Here is a 23,174-nt window from a genome sequence, read left to right as displayed (position 1 = left end):
CGCCACATTTTGCACACTTTTCTGTCGCCTCAAGTGAGAACCGGGCAACTCTCATGGGGGTGTAGTGCAGCTGGTTTAGTATTTTGAATTGTATCAATCTGTACCTGGCATTAGAGATACCTCCTTAGTAAGTCGGCACCGGCGGAGCCACCTTTCGTCGTCAATCGGGTTGTTTAAGGTTAGTTCCCACTTTACCTTAGCCCCTTGTGTAAATGCCTGGCATGCCCTGTACAACTTGGACACCAATCCTCTTGAGTCCCTGCCAGAAACCATGGTCCCCAAGAGCTCACACTCAATGGGCTCAACGGGGAAAGAGGGCCATTGCTTCATAGCTGCTGCTATCATCCTATAAAAGTGACAAAAGAAGCATTTGGGAACAGATCATGCATCATCAATGTTCCGTCGGGATCCCATGCATTCTGAATATCCTTGTCATATGTCAGGGGGGGGGGGGTTTGCCCGGGCAGTTCCATAACAGGTTCACTCACTGACGTGATGAAAGCCCAAGACTTCTCCCATCGCATTAGCACACCCACACATGAAAAAGGTCGGACCCTAGATTGGCTTGCTGATATCAATTGTGACACGAACATCATATCAAACGCACCATCACCTTGGTCTGACCACAATACCATAATATTCTCAGCTACCAAATGTACCAGAAGTATACAAATGCCACATAGGCAGAAGATGACCCAACCCCACTATTCAAACTATACAACAAGACTATGCTAATAGCCATGGACACAATTGCTCCAATGAAGTCTAAGAAAACGAAACCAAAAACACATAACCACGCTTGGTTCACCTCCGACCTGCAAATGTTGTGAGTGACTAAAAGATCTGCCGAATGCAACTGGCGGAAAGCGCCAACAAATGCAAACAAAGTTATCTTCCACACTCTTGCCAAAAACTACAAGGAAGCAATCACTAAAAGTAATCTTTACAATACTAGATTCCAAAACGATCAATCTTGCCCTAGAGAACTATTCGCCATACAGAACTGAAGTCACCTGCCCCTGCACCAGACTGCACTATCAAAGATCAGTTATGGTGCACCAATGTTCAAAAAAGCTCTAGCAGACAAAATTACCCTCCTACAAAATAAAATTGAAGCTAAAAAAATCCATTCTTAATCTTGACCACCTTCCCACACCGGCAGCCCGAGAACCACCTCTGCTCAACAAATTTGCATTTAGACCAATAACCACAACAGACACTATCAATATCATTAAAGGCCTTAAACCTTCTAGATGCAAAGGCGATACTTGTTCAACCACGCTGATAAAGTAATGTGCGCAAGAACTATCTCCTCATCACGACCATCATCAAAACATCTTTCACCACTTGCTCGATTCCTGACGACTAAAAAGAAGCCTGGGTGTTACCCATGCTAAAAAAACACCTTGGACCCTAATGTCCGTACAAATTTCCGACCCACCATGACAGTACAATCCTTCTAAAAAAATCCTTGACTGTGCAGCTTATCTGCAGATCCAACAATTCCTAGAAACTAACAAACTGCTAGGACTAAGACCGTCAGGATTTAGACCTGGCCACGGTACAGAGACCGCCTTATTGGATCTAAAAATACAGATGGACCAATTCAAAGACGGAGGAGATCTTTGCATCCATCTTCTATTAGACCTCTCGGCTGCCTTTGACCTGGTCAACCACAACATTCTATGCCACCTCCTCGAAACCGCATTCCAGTTCTCATCTGAAGCTTTCAATTGGATCAAATCTTTCCTGTCCAATCGCACAATGAGTCTTCTCAACCACAGCAGCAGCCTCCCCCATCCCAGTAACTTGCAGTGTCCCACAAGGGTCTTGCATATCACCCACACTGTAAATTGATTTTACAAAGCTCCTCTTTGACAAACTAGACAACATGGGTATCACATATACTAATTACGTGGATGATACACAAATACTAATCCCAATAACAGGATGTCATGACACTGACACCCACAACTTGAATAAAATGTACCTTGCTATCCAGGCTTGGATGGCCCAAAACAAACTATGCCTTAACGATGACAAAACGGGGCTCATCCTCATAGGTAACAAATCCAAACTCGACAACCTGCCTAAACATTAAGATTCCTTCAATATCGATGGGAATAAGATCCAGGTCGCCGAAAGAAATAAACATCGGGGGTCTACATCAACTCAGCCCTCTCTCTCACCAGACAGGTCAACGCTGTTGTCTCGTCTGCAGCCTATACCTCTAAATTTATCACATCAATCAGACCTTTTCTCTCACCTGACAACAGGATAGACTATTGTAACTCATTATTCGCAAGCACTAGCATCAGCAACATTAAAAAAACTCAAGTTCTGTAAAATAACGCAATCAGAGCAGCTTTAAACATACCTACAAATGAGTATATCTCCTCCACCAGATGACTCATACACTGGCTACCTGTCCACGACCGGATCAAATTCAAAATTCTTACCCTTACCCATAAATGTCTTGCCAACACGGCACCGACATATCTCAGTAAGCAAATCACCAAAACCCAATCGTTCAGACCCACCCGCTCCTCTTACACTAACCGTATCACTATCCCAAGATTCAAAAGGGTAAAAGCGGGAGGATCCAGATTCCCGGCAGTCGCAGCTAACCTATGGAATTCCTTACCACCACAATTAAGAAATGACCCCATCACTCTGGTCTTTCCGAAAAAGTCTCAAAACTAGACTATTCAGATTAGACTTAGAACAATGACACTACTGGGTTAGATGACAGAGTGATTATGCCCTCCCTAAAGACATTTGCTAAATCCAAGTGTCAGCATTTCCATGTTTGCTACCCTCCCTCTACTAGACCTATGAATGTAAATCTAAGTTGTATCAAGTACTGGTCATATGAATGCAGCTGCACTGTAACTTGTAGCAAGTAAACTGAATCTTCATTGTAACCATGTTATCAAGTTCTAGCGCCTTGGTGCCGCTGGGCTAAGCGTGTGGTACAAAGCAAAAATTAAATAACAGGATCACACCACCGTAGGGGGTAAAGACTCAGTGTCTCCTAAATAATCTAGCCCATGCATTCACCATTGTACGGAGCGGGTCAAATGTGCATGTGTCTGCATGTTGGTTGGCAAGAACGACGGTTCTCAGGCTCGATGGGGAGACGCTGTACCCCTCACGGGCCGTATGTATCGGGCGCACCTGAGGGGAGTACCAGAAACTGACGAATTGTGCCTTTGCCACCTCGTAGTATAGTTCAAAGTTGGGGGCTTGCAGGCCACCCTGTTAATACGGTCTTGTCAATCCCTCCCCGTTCATCCGCGGGGCACCATAGCCCCACACAAAACCAATTACCAAGAAACGTAACCTGACAAAGAAGGCGTGACTCGGCCAGACAGGGATATTGGAAAAGTAATATAATAATTTAGGAACCACAATCTTCTTCGGTATAGAGAGCTTGCCATACAAGGAGACAGGTAGTCTAGCCCATAGACCCTGCTTGTCCGCCAGTGTTGATAAGTGTAGCTCATGATTTCCAGCTAACGGGGAACGATGCGTGCGAGATACCGCTATGCCCAGATATTTGAACCTATCAGGGACCCGTCTGAACCTAGCAAGGTCTGCCGGGGCCTGAGTGATTTCGGTCAATGGGAACAGTTCCGATTTAGATTAGTTAATACGATACGCTTTGTGGGCAAAGAACTTTCCTATCTCCTCAAGTAATGGAGCCAAATTTAGGACTGGGTTACGTATATACAACAATGTATCATCAGCAATTAATTGTGGCGGACCATTTATATGAAGACCATGTGAATATGTTTGAGTCGCATTATGCAAGCAAGAGGCTCGATTGTGAGCACGAAAAGCAAAGGGCACAGTGGGCAGCCCTGTCTTGTGCCACGCCCCAGTAAGAACAAGGGTGAAAGCGCGCCAGCAGTATGAACCCTGGCGGCCCGGAAGGCATATAACAAACAGACAAATTGAGGGAAATGATCCCCTAGGCCCATCCGTTGCTAAACTGTGAATAGTAACTGCCAGGAGACCGAATCAAAGGCCTTTTTGGCATCAAGCAAGGCAGCCACCGCCTGTACGTGTGGATTGATCTGGGAAAATAATGCCAAACGGTTGACTCAGGTTGAACACCGTTGAGCATCTGGGGATAAACCCAGATTGGTCCGGATGAACTAGATGCGACATGTACGGGAGGAGACGGGTGGACAGCAATTTAGTAAAAGTCTTAGTATCCAAATTGATTAAGGAGAGGGGCCTGTAAGAGGCCATCTCTGTGGCTGGTCTATTATGTTTCAGTAAGACAGTGATTACGACCTCTGAAAGAGTGGGGGGCAGTCAACCCATCAGGAGTGACTCCTCCCATAGTTGAAATAACTTGGGAGGAGTCAAGGATATCACAAAACTCTTTGTAAAACTCGATACCGAAGCCGTCAGGGCCAGGGCCATACTGGAAGGGAGTGATATGATAGCATCAGTAATTTCGTCCAGTGTCAATGGTTGGCTCAGTGCCAGTTGTGCCTCATGCGACACCTGAAGTGTTATCTCGGCCAAATAACCCTCCAGCTCTGCACCGGTACATTGATCTGAATTTGAGTGTAAAGATTTGTAGTACCGATGAAATTCATCATTGATTGCCTCTGGGGCAGTAAGGAGGTTACCAGAAGGTCCCCTAATCCCTGTGATGTGTTGCATCCCCTTCTCGGATCTAACAGCGTTTGCAACGAGCATACCTGATCTATCGCTTCACCGTACCGTTGTTCCTGAATGGGTAAATACATCAGTCGAACAGCCCTATCTGCCAATTGCCTAAACCTTGTTGGGTTACAATTAATGAGACCTAGTAATGCTCGGTCCTGCATGTTACCATATTCATTCTCAAGCTTCCTGAGGTCTGATTCTACATTGCCTAGCTACCGTCGAGTCTCCCTAAGTGTACCCGAGGTTATAGAGATCACCTCCCCTCTAACCCACTCTTTGAAAGCCTCCCAAACCGTGCGATGATGCTGCACCGTGCCTTCATTTCTATGAAAAAAATCTACCACTCCATTGCGGAGCATCTCAAAGACCTGGTCTAGTAGACATGCTGAAGGCATGCGCCACAAGTGACTGGGCATGAGGAGGGGGGTGGTCCGACCCTTCTCACAGTACTGTCAATGTGATGGGAGAGTGATCAGAGATTGTTCAAGGGAGGATCCTACAGTCCTGTATTCTTGCCAGTAACGCGGCCGAGACCAACCAGTAGTCAATCCTGGAGTGAGCGTCATGTACTGATTAGTATGTAGACTCGCGTGTACCAGGGTTGCGGTCTCTCCACGCATCCACCAATTCAAAGTGTTGCAGAATATGCAAAATTGTGCGACCCGTATACGTTGGTTCATCTTAAGTTGCTCTGGAGCGATCGAGCACACGGTCCAGGGTTGAGTTGAAGTTGCTTCCCCAAATGATACGTGCACTGGCTCACCCTGATAGGATGCCCATTACCTGGCCATATAATTCAGGGTTGTCTAAATTAGGGCCATATGTATTTACCAGTGCTGTATCAATGCCAGCCCACAGAATCACATACCTCCCTAGTGGGTCTATGCAGCGTTTGGATTCCTGAAAAGGGATTGAGCGATATATCCGTGTCATCACACCTCCTAGATTGCGAAGAGTAGTCAGTGTAGCAATGTTGAGGACCCAGTTGACGGCAAACCATTCATTAATGTTCCCCTGGGCATGTGTCTCCTGAAGCATCACCACTTCTGGGGCTTGACAATTAATGTATGCCACTACCGTACACAATTTTATTGGGTGATTGAGATCGTGGATTTTCCATGACCTAAATGAGATCTTATCTATGGCGCCACAGTCGTATCAAATGAGGGCCCATAATCGTATGGGGTATCTTTAGGATAAACTGTATTGTGCAATCGAGGAGCAGCCTGAACCGGTTTTCAATAAGATAACAAATATCCTTATAACACAACTTGGATAACCTCCAAAACAATATTTTACTATTGTCATTCATCCCTAACTTGACACCCTTCCATCCCACTCACCCACATCATCACCCCCAGCTTGACGATGGAACCCCTTAACACAATAACACCATTGGACATCCCCTGAGGTGCACTGTGAGCAAAAGGCGATACTTTTCAGATGGCCGCACATCTGCAACCAGCCCAGTTCACTGAATTTGTATATCCACATTTTAGAAAAGGGGAAGAACACTGTTGGTCGTTGTCCATAATATCGCGATCATTGTTGCGGGGGCTGTGACCGCCCTCTCGGTCCCGACTTGGGAGTGGTATGGAAATGGAGGCCTCAATGTAGGCCGTTGCTCTTGTTCTGAAAGAAATGGCCGTGTCCGCCTTTTTGGATACGCAATTTTGCCAGGCACAATGGTGCATATGGGACTTGTCTCATGCGTAGGAGTTTTTTAACAGCGTCGTATGATTTATGCTTAGCCTGAACAGTGGCGGAGAAGTCTGGGTATATGTGGGTATCATAGGATTCATACCATAGCACTCCTTTTTCTCTGGCAGGGTGCAGCATGAGATCTCTTGTCTCTAATTGAGATGCTTAGCCTGGGTGGTTCGAGGGGGCGCTCCCGGTTTGGGGACGGGGCCAACACACGATGCGCCCTCTCCACCAGGAAATGGTATGAGAATCTTGATGGGTTGAAAATTTATTTCCATAGATTTTCAACTAAGTGTTACATCGGGCCTCCGGGGTCCCGATGATGCGGATGTTATTGCGCTGTCGGTGCGACTCCAAGTCTTCGCATTTATTGTGCATCTTGTTAACCTCATGTTGCAGCTGTGCTATATCATGATCGTGCTTGCTGACTGTCCTCTGTTTCACCAATCATTGTCTCAGCCTCTGTTATGCAAGGGACCTCCTTCTTGCGTCTGGATTTCAGGGAACCTATAGCGGATACGATGTCAAGTTTCATATTTACCGCCATAAATCCGTTTTGCATGGCTGTCAAAAGGTGGTCGTCCCTTGAAGAGCTGGAAGCTGAGGGCTGTTCCTCGCCAGGTACTGGCTCAGCAACTCTCAGGGTTTTGGCTGGGGTGTTAGTATATGAATCCATTGGGCCCTTTTTCTTTCCACTGGAGCCCTTTGTCATGTTGCCTCACCACGTGGGCAAAGCAGGATGCAATACAGGAGATGCAGTGCCAACAGATTCCAGAATAGCTTACTGAAGGGTCCGAAGCTATGAGTGTCGTCTCCAGTACAAGGTCAATCCATCATTGCAATCGTTGTTACACCAACAGAAGCGCAGTCAAGTGTGCCTTGCTAGTAGATGGTGCACAGCGGAGGTGACACCTGCACAATGATGTTCAATGAAGAATTGTACCGCCCTTATGTAGAGCTTTACAGGCCAGAGCTTTTATCACCCGGATCTAGGCGCCACATAGAAAGTCATCCACCAGCAACGGGATCATCGGGGTGAATCCCACATGCAGGGGGCCGAGCTCACCATTGCACCCCTGGGGCCCAGAATGTTCTTAATAGGTGCCTGTGCAGGAGCCGTCCCATACAATCTGCAGCGCACTCCGGCGCCTTAGTCAGTGCAGCCCAGCAAAGAATATGGAAGGTGGTAATGCCTACTGCAGCACTGCTGGTATGCGTCCATGGCAGTATCCTCAACTCTGGGTCACACAGGGGAAGGGACGCAGGTGCTGGTCTAGATCCACCAGCAGGTGGAGGCCCCAAGTCATTCCGGGGCCCCACCACTCCTAGAGTCCCAAGTTAAAAGGAGGTCTTGTGGTCCAACCACCTCTAATAAAAGCCCAGCTCACTTCACTACAGGCTTATGCGAGAGGGGGTAATGCCTCCCAGGTGCACATACCACAAGTGTTTAGTTATCTTATACCCTTGTGGATGTGCGCTCTGTATTCTGCGAGGGGGAATAGGCCGCCCACACTCATCTCGGTCACAATACGATGGCTGGCCAGCTGCACACCTCCGGGGACACAGGGAGAAGTGGGACAGTCGGAGAGAAGAATATGTCTCACCCCACCACCGGAACAGCTGCAGCCTCTCAGTGTCGGGAGTTTGAAGGAGTACAGGAGAGTGTCTATAGTGGGCACCCCGACACCGGGCTAAGCGCGGGGAAGTCCATCCACGCAGGAGCAGGGCGCCCCCAGGGCATAGTATGGGTAGCAGGGGTAAGTGAGCACCAGTTGTCTTCATTACACCACCACACTGTCACCCGGGCTGCCTGCGAGGATCCTTTGTGTAACCAAATTGTGCACCTCTACTCGGTATGAGCTGGTCGGCGGTGTTAGTCCGTGAGTACCTTCGCAAATGGATTTGCCAAGTCTGCAGCCCCTTCACTGTAGCAAGCACCAGCCCATACAACGGGCTGTGATACGGTTTAGGGCCAGGGGTGCCCAGACCACAGGTAGCGGAAAGTCCCAAAATAGTGTTGATGCGCCACACAATGGGTTTGACAGCAGCACTTCGTGCCCAGCTACCACAGGGTAGGGCTCCAATTGCTGCCTCGCCTCGGGCCGCTTTCCCAGTAACCGGCAGGATACCAGTCCGAGGCGTCAGGCATTTAAGGATCAAGTTGTTTGGGCCATTTAGTACACGTAGCCGGCGCCGCCCGTTATCGTCCCGTGATCCCCTCACATGCAGCGGATCAACGCCACTCTTGGTCAGCAGGGACCATGCCCCCTGTTCACACCGGTGGTCTCTAGTATAGCCTAACGTTGGATAATTCAGGATTAATTTGCAAAAAAGGATGATATGGGGTCGGAGCTACAAGGCTAAGCGGCCATCTTCCTGGCTGCTCGACAGCGCCCACTTCAGTCATTTCTTATCAATTCATCATGCGACGCCTGGATTGAAGTACTCAACCAGCCTTTTTCTGTTGCAGTTATTTTGTGTAGTTATTAAACAGACATTAAATCTTTTTCCTTTTTTTAACCAGTTGACGCCGATTAGTGAACAGGAGAATGGAATTGACAATTTGTCAGACAATGTTTCATCCACAAGTTGCAGCGAAAGCCCCTAGGACACTGCGCCTGAGAAAATCTGAGTTGGGTTGGATGTGGCCCGCAGCCTAACCTCCATACCCTGGTCACCTTTCATTAAACTATAATGTTTATGAATCCCAGAGCCACAATTGCTTTAGTTTGTCCCCTCATATGATCTGCCATTCCCTGGACCTTGTTGCACACTGAAGAGTTTGAGAGAGATTAGCAAAGGCAGAAGTGCAAATGGGAGGTATCTGCAGAAGCAAGTTCGAGGATTCTGGTGAGGACGTTGTGTGCCTTTATGCTTTTTATGCCATGTCATGCCTTGCTCTTGTTTGTTATACCGTATTATGCTATAGTTTGGATTATTAGCCTCTGTCACGCTTTGTCAAGTCATACTATGCCAGGGGGGATGAACCTCTGGACCTGCAAATTGTAGTAAGGTGACCTGGATTCCTTTCCCACTGCTCAGTGATGCTGCACCAGTATTCAAATAGTGTGCAGTGATTTTAACGGAAAGAAAATAACGACTGAAATGATAACGAAAACATTTCGAGATATATATATATATATATTTGTAAAGGGTTAAAAGGTGTGTCGGGGGGTCGGAAGCATTGTGAAGGGGGGGGTTTGGCGGGCAGGCCCCCCAATTAAAATGAAATCGAAATTTTTTTTTTTCTTCACTAACATTTTATTGGTTCTTTTTTCATTCACTCAAATCACATGCAACCCTGCTAAATATAACTTTGTGTTAATTATATGTGCCCAGTTAGGCTTTAAGTGTTGGGCGTGTGTGTATACAACAGTTAGCCTCGGGAGTGATGAGTAGCTCCTGGTGCCAAGCTAAGTAGACTTGTGTAGGCTATTAAGAGTTAAATAGCTCCCAGCAATTTTGGTCCCTGCAAACACACACCACACCACAACCTCAGCATTAGCATGCTGGCAGATACCCTTAAGGGACAGCTTCTTGTATTCTGGCAATTAGATATGCTATTCTACAAACAATGTAATGTCCATTTGCAAATATGCATGCACCTCATACCTAACATTCTTCAATGTCTTAGTGGCACTTATTGCTCCACAATTTAGAGCTGCAGGTTCCCGGATCTTTTCCCTCCCTCCCCCCCCATCAACATTTCACCTAGACCCCACAGACACTAATCACCAAAACTCTTTTTAGTAGCTTAGGTCTCATCCGACACCACCAGACATTAACTCTCATAGATGTGCACCGTCCCTGGCTGGAAGGTGACCGGGCGGGGCTTCAGCTTGCTGACCCTTGACCTCCTGCCCTTACCTCACGATTCAGACTGAAAGCTGATAGAGATCGCTGCCAGGTTTCGGACCCTTTGCCGGGACCATCCAACACTTGTATACACACCATGACTGGCCACCACCACTTGGGGGGAATTTAGCGCCACAAGTTTGTATAAATGCAAGGTGTGCAATACAAATCTTGCGTAACATAACTTAAACAGTAAAAGGTTATATGTTTATGGTCTTCAAGACTTTACTTTTTTGTGTCTTCTAAGGGTTGGATTTTAGTAGTTTGCTTCCATGCACAATGTGTAGTCGATGAGGACTGTTGCTGCTGACGGCCTTACTTTTTGTGGTGAATTAGACTGACTGCACCAATAGTATGTGTTTTGACTTTGGCTCCTGTGTGCAATGCTGTGTTCTGACAAACTGGCTTATAAATCCGGTACAGGAATATGTTTGCCTTGCATTCCGGTCTGAGTGAGTGATTGGATTATTTTTGTACTTTACGTTCATCTCTGCGCCGTGATCCACCTGTGTTTCCTAGTATTTATATTTATTTACAGGCAAATTATTTTCCAGCTGTATCCAGTCAGATAGCTGAGATGATGTTCCTAATAATGTATGGGTCGACTCGGTTGTCTGCCATCTCGTGAAACATATTTTCAAGCATGCCGACAAGTGTACAACCCATACACTAACCCGGTTAGTCCAGTAAGCATGTTGTTGTAATGCCGACTCACTCCAGAGCTCCCATGTTCTTTTCAATTGTCGCTAGAACTTCCTTTGCCTATACAGCTTATGTTTTGCTGTCCTACGTGAAGTTCCTGAAATAATTGTGTTCAGAGCCCTTAGAGGGACCCTAGTGTCATTAGATTAGCAAGAAATATCCTGCTTTCTTCCCTCCATATATGCTCCATGATTCTGTGCTTTCAAACTGTAGTCACTGCTACAAAAACATTTTTTTTGTTTCAATTCGTGGTTCTGAAATGCCAGAGGTTCATCCCACTACCGTTTTGATCTGCAGCCCTTTGACTGTAAATTGGATGAGCTTACAAAATGAAACCTTCAAAGAGCCACAATGATATTTTCCTTATGTATATCTGGTTTCAGTTAATTCTATTTGCTCGACTAAATGGCCATTTCTCCTTTGGATAATTGCACACAAAATTGAACTGTTCGTCATTTCATCTCTCATAATAAAAGCACAAATTTCCTCTCAAACTATGTTTTAAAGCCAGTTGTTGTTTTTTTGGGGGGGGTTTATATGGGGGACAACTTCTGTCTTTTGGACATCGAGGCGAGTGGTGTACAAGGAAGGAACATAGGTCAAAAAAGCACTGGGAAGCCTGCAAGGCGTGGAACATGGGTTTGAGAAGGAGTACAAGAGGGAAGGGGCACAAGGTGAGGAATTATGCCAGGGAGCAATGGAGAAGAGAAGTGGCACTGGGTAAGTGGGCACAGTGGAAGGCACACGCGGAAGAGTTGACGGACAGATTTGGGTACATATACTCCCATCATATATCAGGTTGAGGCAGTGTACACAAGCCATCGTAAGCACAGGTGTAGACACTGCGATGAAGTCAGTGTCTTGGCCCTGTCCAAGAGCACTCCTTCCCATCCCCATAGCTAGAACATCGGATTCATTTAGGCCAGAAAGCAAAGAGATCTGCAAAGCCCCATTCATTTTATGGAACCTTCCCTGTGGGGAAGAGTCCAGACCTTCAAAGACCAAGCCATGACTTTCCTACACCTAGTCAGATAAACGCATTTCTGCCACTCGTCGGCAGAGAAAATCCACGTTTGTTTCACTCTGTCCTTTATCCCGGTTTTGTAGGGGAAGCATTGCCGATATACCAGGAACAAGACGGAGCACGGGGAAAATGCCATCATTACTGCACACGCCTCACTAACAGTACCTCTCCCTCACACAACAGGGAAACCACATTTTAAAAACACTATTCCACTGATTTAGTGGCAGGATGTACACACAAACACTTGCAGGCTTACAGAGCACTTGTTGAACCAAATCACGAGATTTGCTGGGGAAAGAGCAGAGCACAGGCACCAGTAAATCAAAATTCCAATGTGACCAAATGGCTCTCTGCCATGGCGGTATAGCCTGAAAACGTTTGATTTTTATGGGAGGTGGCTTTGCTGATCAAACCCCCTTTTATGAAATGCTCCCTGCTAAAAGCATAGCGCAGACTCCCCTTTACCCAAAATGAAAATTGTCTTAAAAGAGCGTGGTGGTGGAAACAATACAGAAGCCCTGCCAGGTTTGGCAGGGTGGCTTTTGAAATTGCACAGTTATAAAGTCACAAAGCAATTTCCTGTCAACCTGAATCAGTGACTCATCGATGGTAAGACTGTTTCTGGTTTGTCTGGCCTGGATCCAACTTTGGCATCCTGTCGGTGAATACAAGTTGGATAACTTACTTTTTGATGCCTGTGTGCAGGAATGTCCCTTCCTCTCTGTGGACAGGAAATTCCACTAGGGGGTGGGCTGGGAACTCGCTTTAAAGACCTGCCTGCCAGGATACAATCGATAATCCACACAAGGGTGCGGATTACCATTTTGCAGACATATTAAGGGGCTGAGTTCGAGTAGGTTAGGAAAAAGGCACAGTTCACTGAAGGGTTCTACAATCTTGAATTGTTTTAGGAACCCCCCCCCCGGCCCCCAACTTCCTTCACTCTTCCCTCTTAATGCAGACTGAGCACTCTGGGTAGAAAGTCAGTAGGCAAGGGATACTTGTTACCGCAGGCTGGATTGGACAACTGACCACTGGCTTGCTTTAGACAAGTCTGCTATTCTATTTTGCCTATAAAAAGGGGAAGGGGAACCAACCCTTGGTTGATTCATCTTTGGACTACTGAAGAAGGTTTTACTGGAACCTTGTTTGGAATCCAGTCTATTCCAAAGTCTTCTGCCAGAGGTGAAGACAGAAGTCTTCAAGGCAGAGGCAAGTTCTGCTCCCTACAAGATATTTGGGGTGACAAGCTTGCTTGACCCGGCCTACTGCAGCTGAGAAATGGTGCCCCGGACCCTGTTCACTGGAGGTGGCAAGATCCTGTATGTGTTCTACACCCTCTTTGCTGGGAGGTGCAGAAAGAAAGGACCAGCCTGGGCTTTGCCAACTCTCAAGAGGGCCTCCCAGAACAAAGCACCTCTCTGGGCACAGATTCTCAGATCAAACCACTTGTGAGCCACACAGACCGGACATCACATGCCTGTGCTGAGGCTGTAAGTTCCAAATGCTGTTGCTGCTTGTGAACCTCACTGTGTAGCACCCAGTCACCCAACTCGCCACTGAATCGCAGCTTTTGAAAGTACTTTGATGCATGACTTGATGTTGCGCCACAAGAACATGATAAAAAGGTATTTGCAGTGGCCCTATTCTTATTAATGACATTGTTTCTGAAATATTGCCTGTCCTGCCCCAATGATTCTGTTTATAGATGCAATAATCCCACATTCGCACTACATGGAATGTGCAAGGTCATTATTTTAGGACTCGGCAGGGATCAAAATGGATTTGATAATCTGGAGCTAAAAGTAGCTTTTGGATATAGGTTGATACCAGTGACCAGTGGGCGAAAATTCAAGTTGCAAGCTACTTGCCATCTACAACGTCACTTGCCACCTCAATTATATACAAACAGACAGCCTGCCATTTCTTACTCTCAAAGAGTAAAATATCACTAGCTAGAGCCGAGTGGAAATTTTGCACCCTGACAGTCATCATGCGCTACCTTTTAAGAGGATGAGGAGCAAATAGTTCATATCGTGTGCAGAAAATCTGAGATGTAAACTATTTTGTTACCATCAAGCATAATAAATGATTACTCCAAATGAGGTAATGTACATGTTCTTAAAAGTATACACATTAAATCCAAAGGTGAATGAGGCGAATTAATGGGTATCTGCTCCATATTTTGCCTATGATCATTACCTGCCTGCCCTTGAGGTATTTTCAATTAAAAAAAGCACACATGGTGATTGGTTAATCCTATTGCACGATTTCACATAGTTGTGAAAAGAATCACAATCTGAATTGCAATTAAGATGCAGATTTATTAGCATCCCAAATGGACAATGCAGCAGTAATGACAGATTTGCATATTACTTTGGCTGGTTGTCTTAAACTTAAAATCAGGTCCAGGTAGTAGCCTGTGTGTCTGTTAGGCTAATCAAGCAGGTGCCAAGTATCTGCCAGATCGCTGATATTTAGCACCCAATGCTTTCTTTTCCTGTACAGTGATTTGTTTAGACATCATGCTGTTCTGAATATCCCTTGTTGTATGGCCAATGTTTGCACTTTGGAATGTTTGTCCTCATCACGTAGGAGCCTTCTTATCCTGCGGGCAGGCTTTTTCGTTGTCTATAGACTGACACTAGAAAGATATTTGAAGTACTGGGTGGAGGACTTCACACCTAATCCAGTTGCTCTTTGGTAGCTAGTGTTAACCAGGATTGGTGCTGCCAGATATGTTGCTTGTCACTGACTAGCGACAAGTCATTCAGCTGCGTTCTGTTGCTTTTGGAGGCCAGTCAGCTACAGTTCTGATAGGCTGCTGCAGTGCATTTCCAAAGACCAATTTGTGATGGTGACTCTTACACTATAGAACCGTGCTGTTATGTAGTAGCCGTAATAGAAAAGCGGACATTGTGTTCAGCCAGAAGCCATTGCCAAGGGGGATTTCTAAGCCTGATTTAGTAAATGTGGTGGGCCGGTAGCGAAGAAGTGGGGGTGGTTGATGGCTATGGGCTCTAAACGAAGGGTTACTTTTGGAGCCATTTATTCACGCTTGTTTTTCCTAATGAGTGGCACAGGCTTGCTCTTCCTCTGGAGAGTTGTTCATGGAGGCTTCTGATTTTGTTCTGACATGAAGGTACAGGAAGGCATCAGCAGCATTAGTTTGGTAAGGTGGTGAGGTCCTGGAGTATCTTCATGAAATTGAGCATGTACATATAGAAAAGTAGGAGAATCCTTGAGGGACTTTCCAGGTGAATGTGAAGTTTGTGCTAGGAATAGGCCTCAATTCACTTGGTAGCTTCTTTTTGTTATTTAGGTTCTACAAAACTATAAGTATATCCTCAAGGCTCTGGAGGAATTTGTGTGTGTATGTGTATGTGTGTGGGCACACTAACGTGTGCATATGTGCGTGGGTATATATGTACATCTGGGGGGGGACGTTTAATTGGTTCGTTTTGCAGGACGTGGTGGGCTTCCACAAAGAGTTGTTTAGTGCTTCAGCTCTACAGACATAATACAACAAATCATAAGACATGCTCCGCATTAAAACATAAAATCATAGACCAAATTCATTGTAACTGTGGGACCAGATAGCCGTTGTTTCCCTGACATTATTTGCACGCTATCTGCAGTATGGACTAGTGCTATGATACTTTAGGGCAGAGGAAAGCTGAAAAAAAGAACATATATAATACAAGTCATGCACTATTATTTGTAATAGGAAAATGAATTAGTAAGGCTGAACTTTCAAGCTTTGAAGGATACATTGCCTAAATAACTTGTGACACAGGTTTTAAGAAAATACTCCATCCATGGGCAATTAAAATTAGTCTACCACGATTTTCAAATGGTAATACGATGACACATTTGTCAAGCTCTCACAGATGCTCAGAAACCGAGGGAGATTGATTTTTCCGCAGCCTATAACAATGCAATCTGTCTCTAATGACACTCCATTCATCAATCGGGATCCTAAGGATAACTTTCAGGTCGTACAATCTTATGCACCCTCACCCGACTTTATGATGTAGCCAGGCTAGCACTTTGTTTCTCAGAGCTTCTCTTGGCTCGCTCCTCTTATCTTGAATTAGTTTGCTTACTTTTTTACTTGCGATCAATGGCCTATGACTTTATTTTTTTTTAGCAAAGATCTCTTGACATGTAAGCTGACGTGTGTTTTTTGTTTCAAACTAGCAATTCATACAGGGTCTGGAAGGGGCTGTGCACAGCTGTCTAGGGGGCCTGCCAGTCTTGGCTCGGTTGCTAACGAAGAACCCTGAATTGGAACTTTAACTAGAACAGCACCTTTACCCCGCCCGTCTCCTTCAGTTACATCTCATATTTCAGTTTTACTTCTTGCTGCTGTTAGGTTGGTCTGACAGTTCCTTTCCGCTTTCCTCCACCCCCCGTTCAATGGTATCAAACTTTGCCTAAACTTTTTTATGTTATCCAGTTGGTTAAGCTTGGCTGAGGGGCGCGTTTTTAAAGTTTGCCAATCTGAAGAGACTTTCGGCTCCCCTGGGTTCTCCCCGCTTGGCCTAGTTTGACATGGGTGGGGCAGGTGCAACAGGTAAGGCTGAGATGGGACTCTTTCAGCCAGAGGCAATAGAAGGGGTTCTTGGTTAATATAGTGACATCCGGTAAGGGCCTTTTGATCTCTGTCCCTAGATACTGCGTGAGGTCAGTCTCTTGTTTGGAAAGTAGCAGCTAAAGGACTCTTTTGCTCAACCAAACTAGTGGTAGTTTCGCCAAAATCCTCAGGCTTCATATTTGCTTTCCTGGAAATCTTGAAGGTTCTTTTTATGGTGTTTATTTTCTCTGGCAACTTCATGGCTGCTATTTGGCATGGCAGAATTTCTGATCAAACCGACAGATTGAGACACTCCAGCTTCTTCCTCTGAAGCATTCATCTCTCTGCCGCCTTCTTGCACTCCTCTCCAGGACTTCCGAGAGCCGACTTGAACTTGGAGATAGGGGACTAGGTGAGGAGTTTGGTACGGTGAAAGACGCGGAAGGAGGATTGCAGGCTGACCTAACGTCCCGATAGTGGCTTGCCTGTGTGAACAGATCCGTAATCTTAGGCTGCAGAATAGATTTGGTTTGGCTTGGCTCGATTTTGATTTCTGAGATTGCTTTTAAGGGTACTTCTGCATTGGTCTTGCTGGTCATATTGAGTGAATGTTCACTCACTTTCACATGAATCGTTTCACACACATGCATTGCTTTTGAAAGGTTTGACCTTGTATTTGTCAATCTCATTCAGAGACTTGAGACAAAGAACCAAGAGAACCTGTAAGAGGCACCACTCAGAGCACACTTACTACTTGCCCATACGAATACAGGAGTGCACACATTTTCCACACAATCTTCCACAGCAGACCATACAGGACTGTGGGAAGGCACATAAACTGCACGACATGCCGCCTGACTAAATTTGACGGTACCTTGATGGTGCCTGGTGTATGGATTCGGTAGCTGAAGCTTCATGTGCGACATTCCGCCCGCCTATATTGAGTAGTTCCTTGCATTTCCAAATGCTCTGGTCACCGCCCTCTACTTCTGGCCTCGTTCTTGCGTCTTTCTTGTGTGCCACCCTTTCGAGCCCGGAAGGACCAGGGGAAGTGGAGCGCTGGTGCAACAGACTGCTGTGCACAGGAAGAGCGACTGGATCGACTGATGACACCCCGCCCACCCAAGACCTGAGGGAAACTGAGGTGGGCCAGCTGCGAGAGCAGCGCAGCCAACACAGGTACGCTGATGAGCTCTACTGCATGTGCGCACCACCAGTGCGCATTCTCACAGCGGCCACTTACGCTCGCCTTGCAATGAATCCCTGTGCTTCCACAACGTTGGGCACAGACACATTTTTGTAATTTGTAGAAAGATGGGGGAAGTCTAGCAATAACCAGTTTTTCGCCAGGATGACTCGCAAGCCGAGAGCCGGGAATGTGTTGATGGCACCCAGAAGATTGGTGCATTCCTTGGCCAGATAGATGGATATTTATTTATTGATGATCTATATCGCGCTTAATTCCAGAATCCTTTAGCTTCTAAGTGTTTCCAGCAGTGGTGCAACCTATTTTACTGCATTAGTAGCCCAATGTACTTGTATGGTAGCCATTGAAATTACACATGCATTTTTTTTAAGCCCAGCTCCAGGGTATTTTGTTTTTGGATATCCCTTGGGGAAGATGAGCCAGGCCTACAATGGCTGTTGTGCCAACATGGGCTCATGGTGAGCCCAGCTCTGCACCGTCCAGAGTGTTTTTAAAATGGCCTGGCCCAGATAAGTCTGCACATATTCTTTGCCAGTGAACTGAGTGTTTGGTGGTTTTTCAAGGCCAGTCTGATTGACTGGCCACCAAAACCCTTCTGTTCCTTCCTGGCTTGTGATTGGCAGGCTGCTTCGGCCAGCCCATGAGTGAAATGTATATATCTCGGGAAGATCCTTCTCATCCTCATATTTCTGGAGGATTACCACAAGGATCTGTTACTGATTTTCATACAGGCTGGGCTCTTTATTTTTCAGTTTCTTCTGTTGGCTGCAGTGCATCCTTCCTGGGCTGTTCTACTTTCTTGAGGTCATCCTTGCTGGCTGGACTGGCAGTCCCGTGCTGGGTCGCTGTTGTCTCCCTGCGAAATCAATCCTCTTGTATCCAGTGCCTCAAGTAGGGAGCTTCCATGGCCTGCAGAAGTGGTGGGTCACCATCACTCCACTTCAGCACCATCTTGGCACATTTTAGGACACCCCCATCTGCTGCTCTTGTTCTGGGACTGTAATTTGCTGTCTCTTTTTTACCTTTGCGATCTGGTTGGATCTCCTTGGGCAGTTCCCCAGGTTCTCCTGCTGCCATCCTTGTTGCTGCTTTGAATTCTAGCTGGTGGGCAGTCATCATGAGTACATTTATTCTTCTTTTGCCATCTGAGTTGTCGCTAGCCCAGCATTCAAGGCCCTGAGTACTGGATCTTGTCACCAGCATTGTTTACAAAATAAAAAGAATGCATTTACCCGGTTCTGCTGCCTCTTCCAGGGCCAAATCTAGAGTGACTGGCACTGCAAGTATTTCCCCTGGGTCCTTGTATTCAAACACATTATTTGGAATTATCTTCAGCAGTCGCTGGGTCCTTGAGTAGTGGGGTGTTGCAGGTACCCTTATAGTGAGGTTTGCTGTTCACTACATTGTCCTGAATCCTGCTCCACTTGCTTCCTTCTTTGGCCGGATGGCTCTTGAACCTGGACTGGAGCTCTAAGAGTTTTTCTCTAGATGCTCCTTTGTCCACACCTGTAAGGTAGAACAATTACTTACCTAGCTGTAACCTTAGCTTGCCTATGAAATATGATGGGTGAGGTGGGGTTTATGGATCTTTAGGGGGCTGATTCTAACAGTTGTAGTCATCTGATGTACTAGCTGTAGAAGAGTAATGCCACATTGCGAGCCCTGGGGCATCCAGTAAGGAGATTTGTGGTGGTGGGAATATGTGGATAGGACAGATGTGCGTTTGGAAGTTGAAAGGCAGATCACTTGTGTCTTTCACGAATTGTGCATCAATCACAGCAGTGCTATCCACTGATAAATCGCTGAGGCAGTGATTGATGCAAGAGGATAGTTTAGTGGTGACTGGGAGGAGAAACCGATTTGAGTGTGATCAGCAAAGGGGTGTATAGAAAAACTAAAAAAGGAAGAAATTAGTTTACTGAGAAAAGAGGTGTATAGTGTGAGAAAAGGAAGTCGAGGAGACTCCTGAGGGGGAAACCAGCAGTAAAGGTGGTGGCAGAGGTGGCTGCCCATCTTCTAGAACAGCGCCATGTCCAGATTGGTTGAGAAGGATGAAGGTGAATGAGAGCTGAAAGTGGTAAGTAATAGAAAGGTGTAAGCAAGTGAGAAACGTGGGTGAGTTCCGGTTACCTGTGGCGTCTTCTGCTAAGTCCGGATTGATGCGGTCAGAGTTCGATTGACTAAATGTGGGTTATAATACAGATACATACCAGATGCTTGCACGCCTTGGAATAGTTTAGAAGAAGGGTAACTGATCCCTGGAATTGTTCCGTTTGGGTTACTAAAATTGTGTATTTGAAGGTTTGTGGGATATATTTTGGGGTTATACTAATGTTGTGATATTTTTTGGTTGTAGTATCTCTTGTGGTAAGTTGTTTGGGTGTTTCTTTTTTTAATTTGTGAGACCAACCTCAGAATATTACCTAACAGTTTTTTTTTTTATTTTTTTTTTTTTTACCAGGGTAAGTAATACTTTCGCACCTCACAGCATTTTATTTACAATGCTGCTGTATGCCCTTGTGTGACTTAAACAAATTGAAACACCACGCACTATTCAGTTTCTAACTAAATAGTTCACAGTCACAGCAGTTCTTTCCCTTTGGGATATTTCTAGTCTTTCAAAAATGCACCAGGACCCAATTCACTTTGTAGTGTTGATTTATCGTATCAGCTAAATGCACAATTTACACGTGGCAACAGTTATGTCCATGCAAGTCTAACACAGTGAATATATTACAATGAGCAATGGCACTTTTAAAAAATAGAAAAGGCTGTGCCCGATTTTATCACTTGTTTTCGGAAGCGCGGAATTTTGCACTACACTTTGAAGAAAATAAGAGAACATAGCAATGGCAACAGTTAATTTTGAAATTGCATGCACTTTTAACCTTGATAGGAGCTAAAGTGCATTGAACTATTTTCCTGACTAACTGACCGACAGGCAATCCAACCCCCTCACTTTACTTATATTTACCTAAAAGTTGGCGATACTTCTGTCTGAGCTGAACAGGGAAGCCTCTCCGGAGCGGCTACAGATGAGAACTGCTACGGCACCAGGATGCCTGCCAACACTGGACTCTGTCCTGCAATCCACCGTCCCTCTCAGCACAGTGTTGCACGATATCTGCCTGCCAGCTCATCTCAGCCCAGCTTTCGACGATGTCTGACTGCTACACCCACTCGAGTCCTTTTTACGAAAATACCTCCCATCTATATCAACCCACATCATACGATCTGCTCTGTTTTTTTCCCCATTGAAAATAACTGCCTTGCTGAACAACAAATGTTACATCTCTTCCTTTCTCTACAATAGTTCTTTTCAGCTGAGCAGAATTTCTTGTTTTCACCACCCGGCATGAATCTAGCTTGCACGTTTATTCTTCCATTGAAACAGAGCCTCATGACATTTCGAATTTGGATTCAGGTTATTTGCATATAGACTAATTTGCACTAAATGTTAAGGACATGGGATTCAGTTTAACTGGGATTGGATTAAGTTAGTATGTTAATGTATATTGGCATTAGTTTAGTGCAATGCAGTCAATTGAAATAGTATCCTGAAATAATATGCAATTTAAAGCATGCTCTGCATTTCTGAACTCTGCATTTCCCATCTGGCGTGCGCAGGTTGCATCGGCAACATATGCCTTGCATATGTTTGTATTACCGCATTTTCTTTGTTTCTGTATAAAGCCTCCATTAAATCTCACACTAAAACTACATGTAAAATTAAATGTGTATGCTAAATTCAAAGCCCCTTTAACCCATCAACTCCTACAGGTTGCTGTCACTTGTGGATAACCTCATTTGAGACATCGAGGCTTGACTTGGCATGAAGTTTGTCCTCACTATTTGGCCTACTTGAGTTATGATGCATATTGTCCCGCTTTGTCGCGCTCTGAAAAACTTGAGTATAAGCGCGATAGAAATAAAATATCAATATCAATACTCGTGTGAAGTAGACACTACTAGCTGATATGTGACGGGCTCACATTCTTCTAATAAGATTGTACCAATACTCTTCAGGAGGGCTACTAACTATACCTTGAATAATATACTGGCGCTCTTCAACTAAAATGCGGCACTATTTATGGGAGCAAATTTGTACTTCTAGGCCATGCTGCCTCACTTTTGGGAGAACCAGCACTGCTGAACACATTTCATTTATCGGCAGTAATCCCATTAGAACAACTGCAGGACACTAGCAAGAGAACATGCCTGGCTGTCTGCACTGATAGCACCGGAAAGCAATCTAAATGTTGCCTTTGATAACTAGCCCAGTCAAGTCAAGCTGTTTCACAGGGTTTCTTTGGCTTCTCCGTGCAGAGCAACCTCCTTTTGCATGCTGTATGTGTTTGGGGGTGATGGGCGTAAACCTGGCGGACATGGACTGTCCTTGCCACACATGTCAGTCATGATGTATAGGGAGTGTGAGGAGGAAACAAGGCACTCATTAGTGGATGCAAACGCAGGTTGGCTACCATGACTGAGGTTATTTCCTACTTCACACCACCTAATTCAACTGTACTACAACATGCCAGACTTGGACATTCACACTTTTCAGATATTCTTATCCCGTATCTATCGTTCTGCATTAGCATAACGCAAATCTTCCATGTTTCCATTTTTGATTTCTACAAAGACTTTGTGATAATGCTGTACTTTTCTTTTTTTGTTTTGTTTTGATACAAAATTCTTATTAACACAAATTATAATTTTGTTCACATTACTACTTTGCAGAAGTTGGATATCTGGTGTAATGTTTCAGCATTCATTAGCCGTGTTAGCTTTTCATGCTGTTTATTTTCTGTTGGCACGTTTGCTTTTGTAAGTCTTCTTTGGTTTGCTCTTACTCAGGAAGATGAGCTTGAAGCCGGAACGCAGAGGAATTCATGTGGATCAGTCCGAGCTGCTGTGTAAGAAAGGATGTGGTTACTATGGTAATCCGGCCTGGCAGGGCTACTGCTCCAAGTGCTGGAGGGAAGAGTACCACAAAGCGAGTCAAAAGCAGATCCAGGAGGACTGGGAGCTCGCTGAGCGGTAATGCTTTCACCTTATGCCGTAGCTGATCAATATATGTAGTTTCCCTTATTTGTGGAATCCCGCTTGTTTGTTAATGAAGTTAACCTATTGAATAATCATCTCAAACAGTAGTTGAATTTGTGACCACACTGAGCACTAATGGAAATACTTGTCAGTACTTTTCATAGCAAAATGTTATAAAATGAACTACCTTAGCTCTTGCAAGGCTTATATCTATAGAGTCTGGGTTTTGAAAAAGTAGCTACTTGTCAAGGAACAGTTTAAAAATGTTTAATTGGGAGGACCGCTAGGGGGCGCGGAGCAAGGTGGCCGTGGGCTAGAAAAGCTCCTGACAGTGTGGGGACGGAGGTGCATATTCATGCAGGAACCCACACATT

At 45.4% G+C, this 23,174-nt stretch overlaps 1 protein-coding gene across 2 annotated transcripts in view; it reads left to right on the top strand.

The window, feature by feature from the left end:
* Positions 1-23,174, top strand: part of RABGEF1 (RAB guanine nucleotide exchange factor 1) — a 618,943-nt gene that overhangs the window by 34,007 nt on the left and 561,762 nt on the right. For both annotated transcript variants that reach the window (XM_069614860.1, XM_069614859.1), the window contains exon 2: positions 22,612-22,794. In XM_069614860.1, the coding sequence (XP_069470961.1) occupies positions 22,616-22,794 (179 nt within the window). In that variant the 5' untranslated portion in view covers positions 22,612-22,615. The remainder of the gene's footprint in view (positions 1-22,611; positions 22,795-23,174) is intronic.

The sequence above is a fragment of the Ambystoma mexicanum genome, chromosome 9, assembly GCF_040938575.1.
Source record: "Ambystoma mexicanum isolate Mex_15411 chromosome 9, UKY_AmexF1_1, whole genome shotgun sequence".
Taxonomy (NCBI): Eukaryota; Metazoa; Chordata; class Amphibia; order Caudata; family Ambystomatidae; genus Ambystoma; species Ambystoma mexicanum.
Note: the sequence above shows the minus strand (reverse complement) of the source record. Positions and strands in the feature narration are given on the sequence as shown.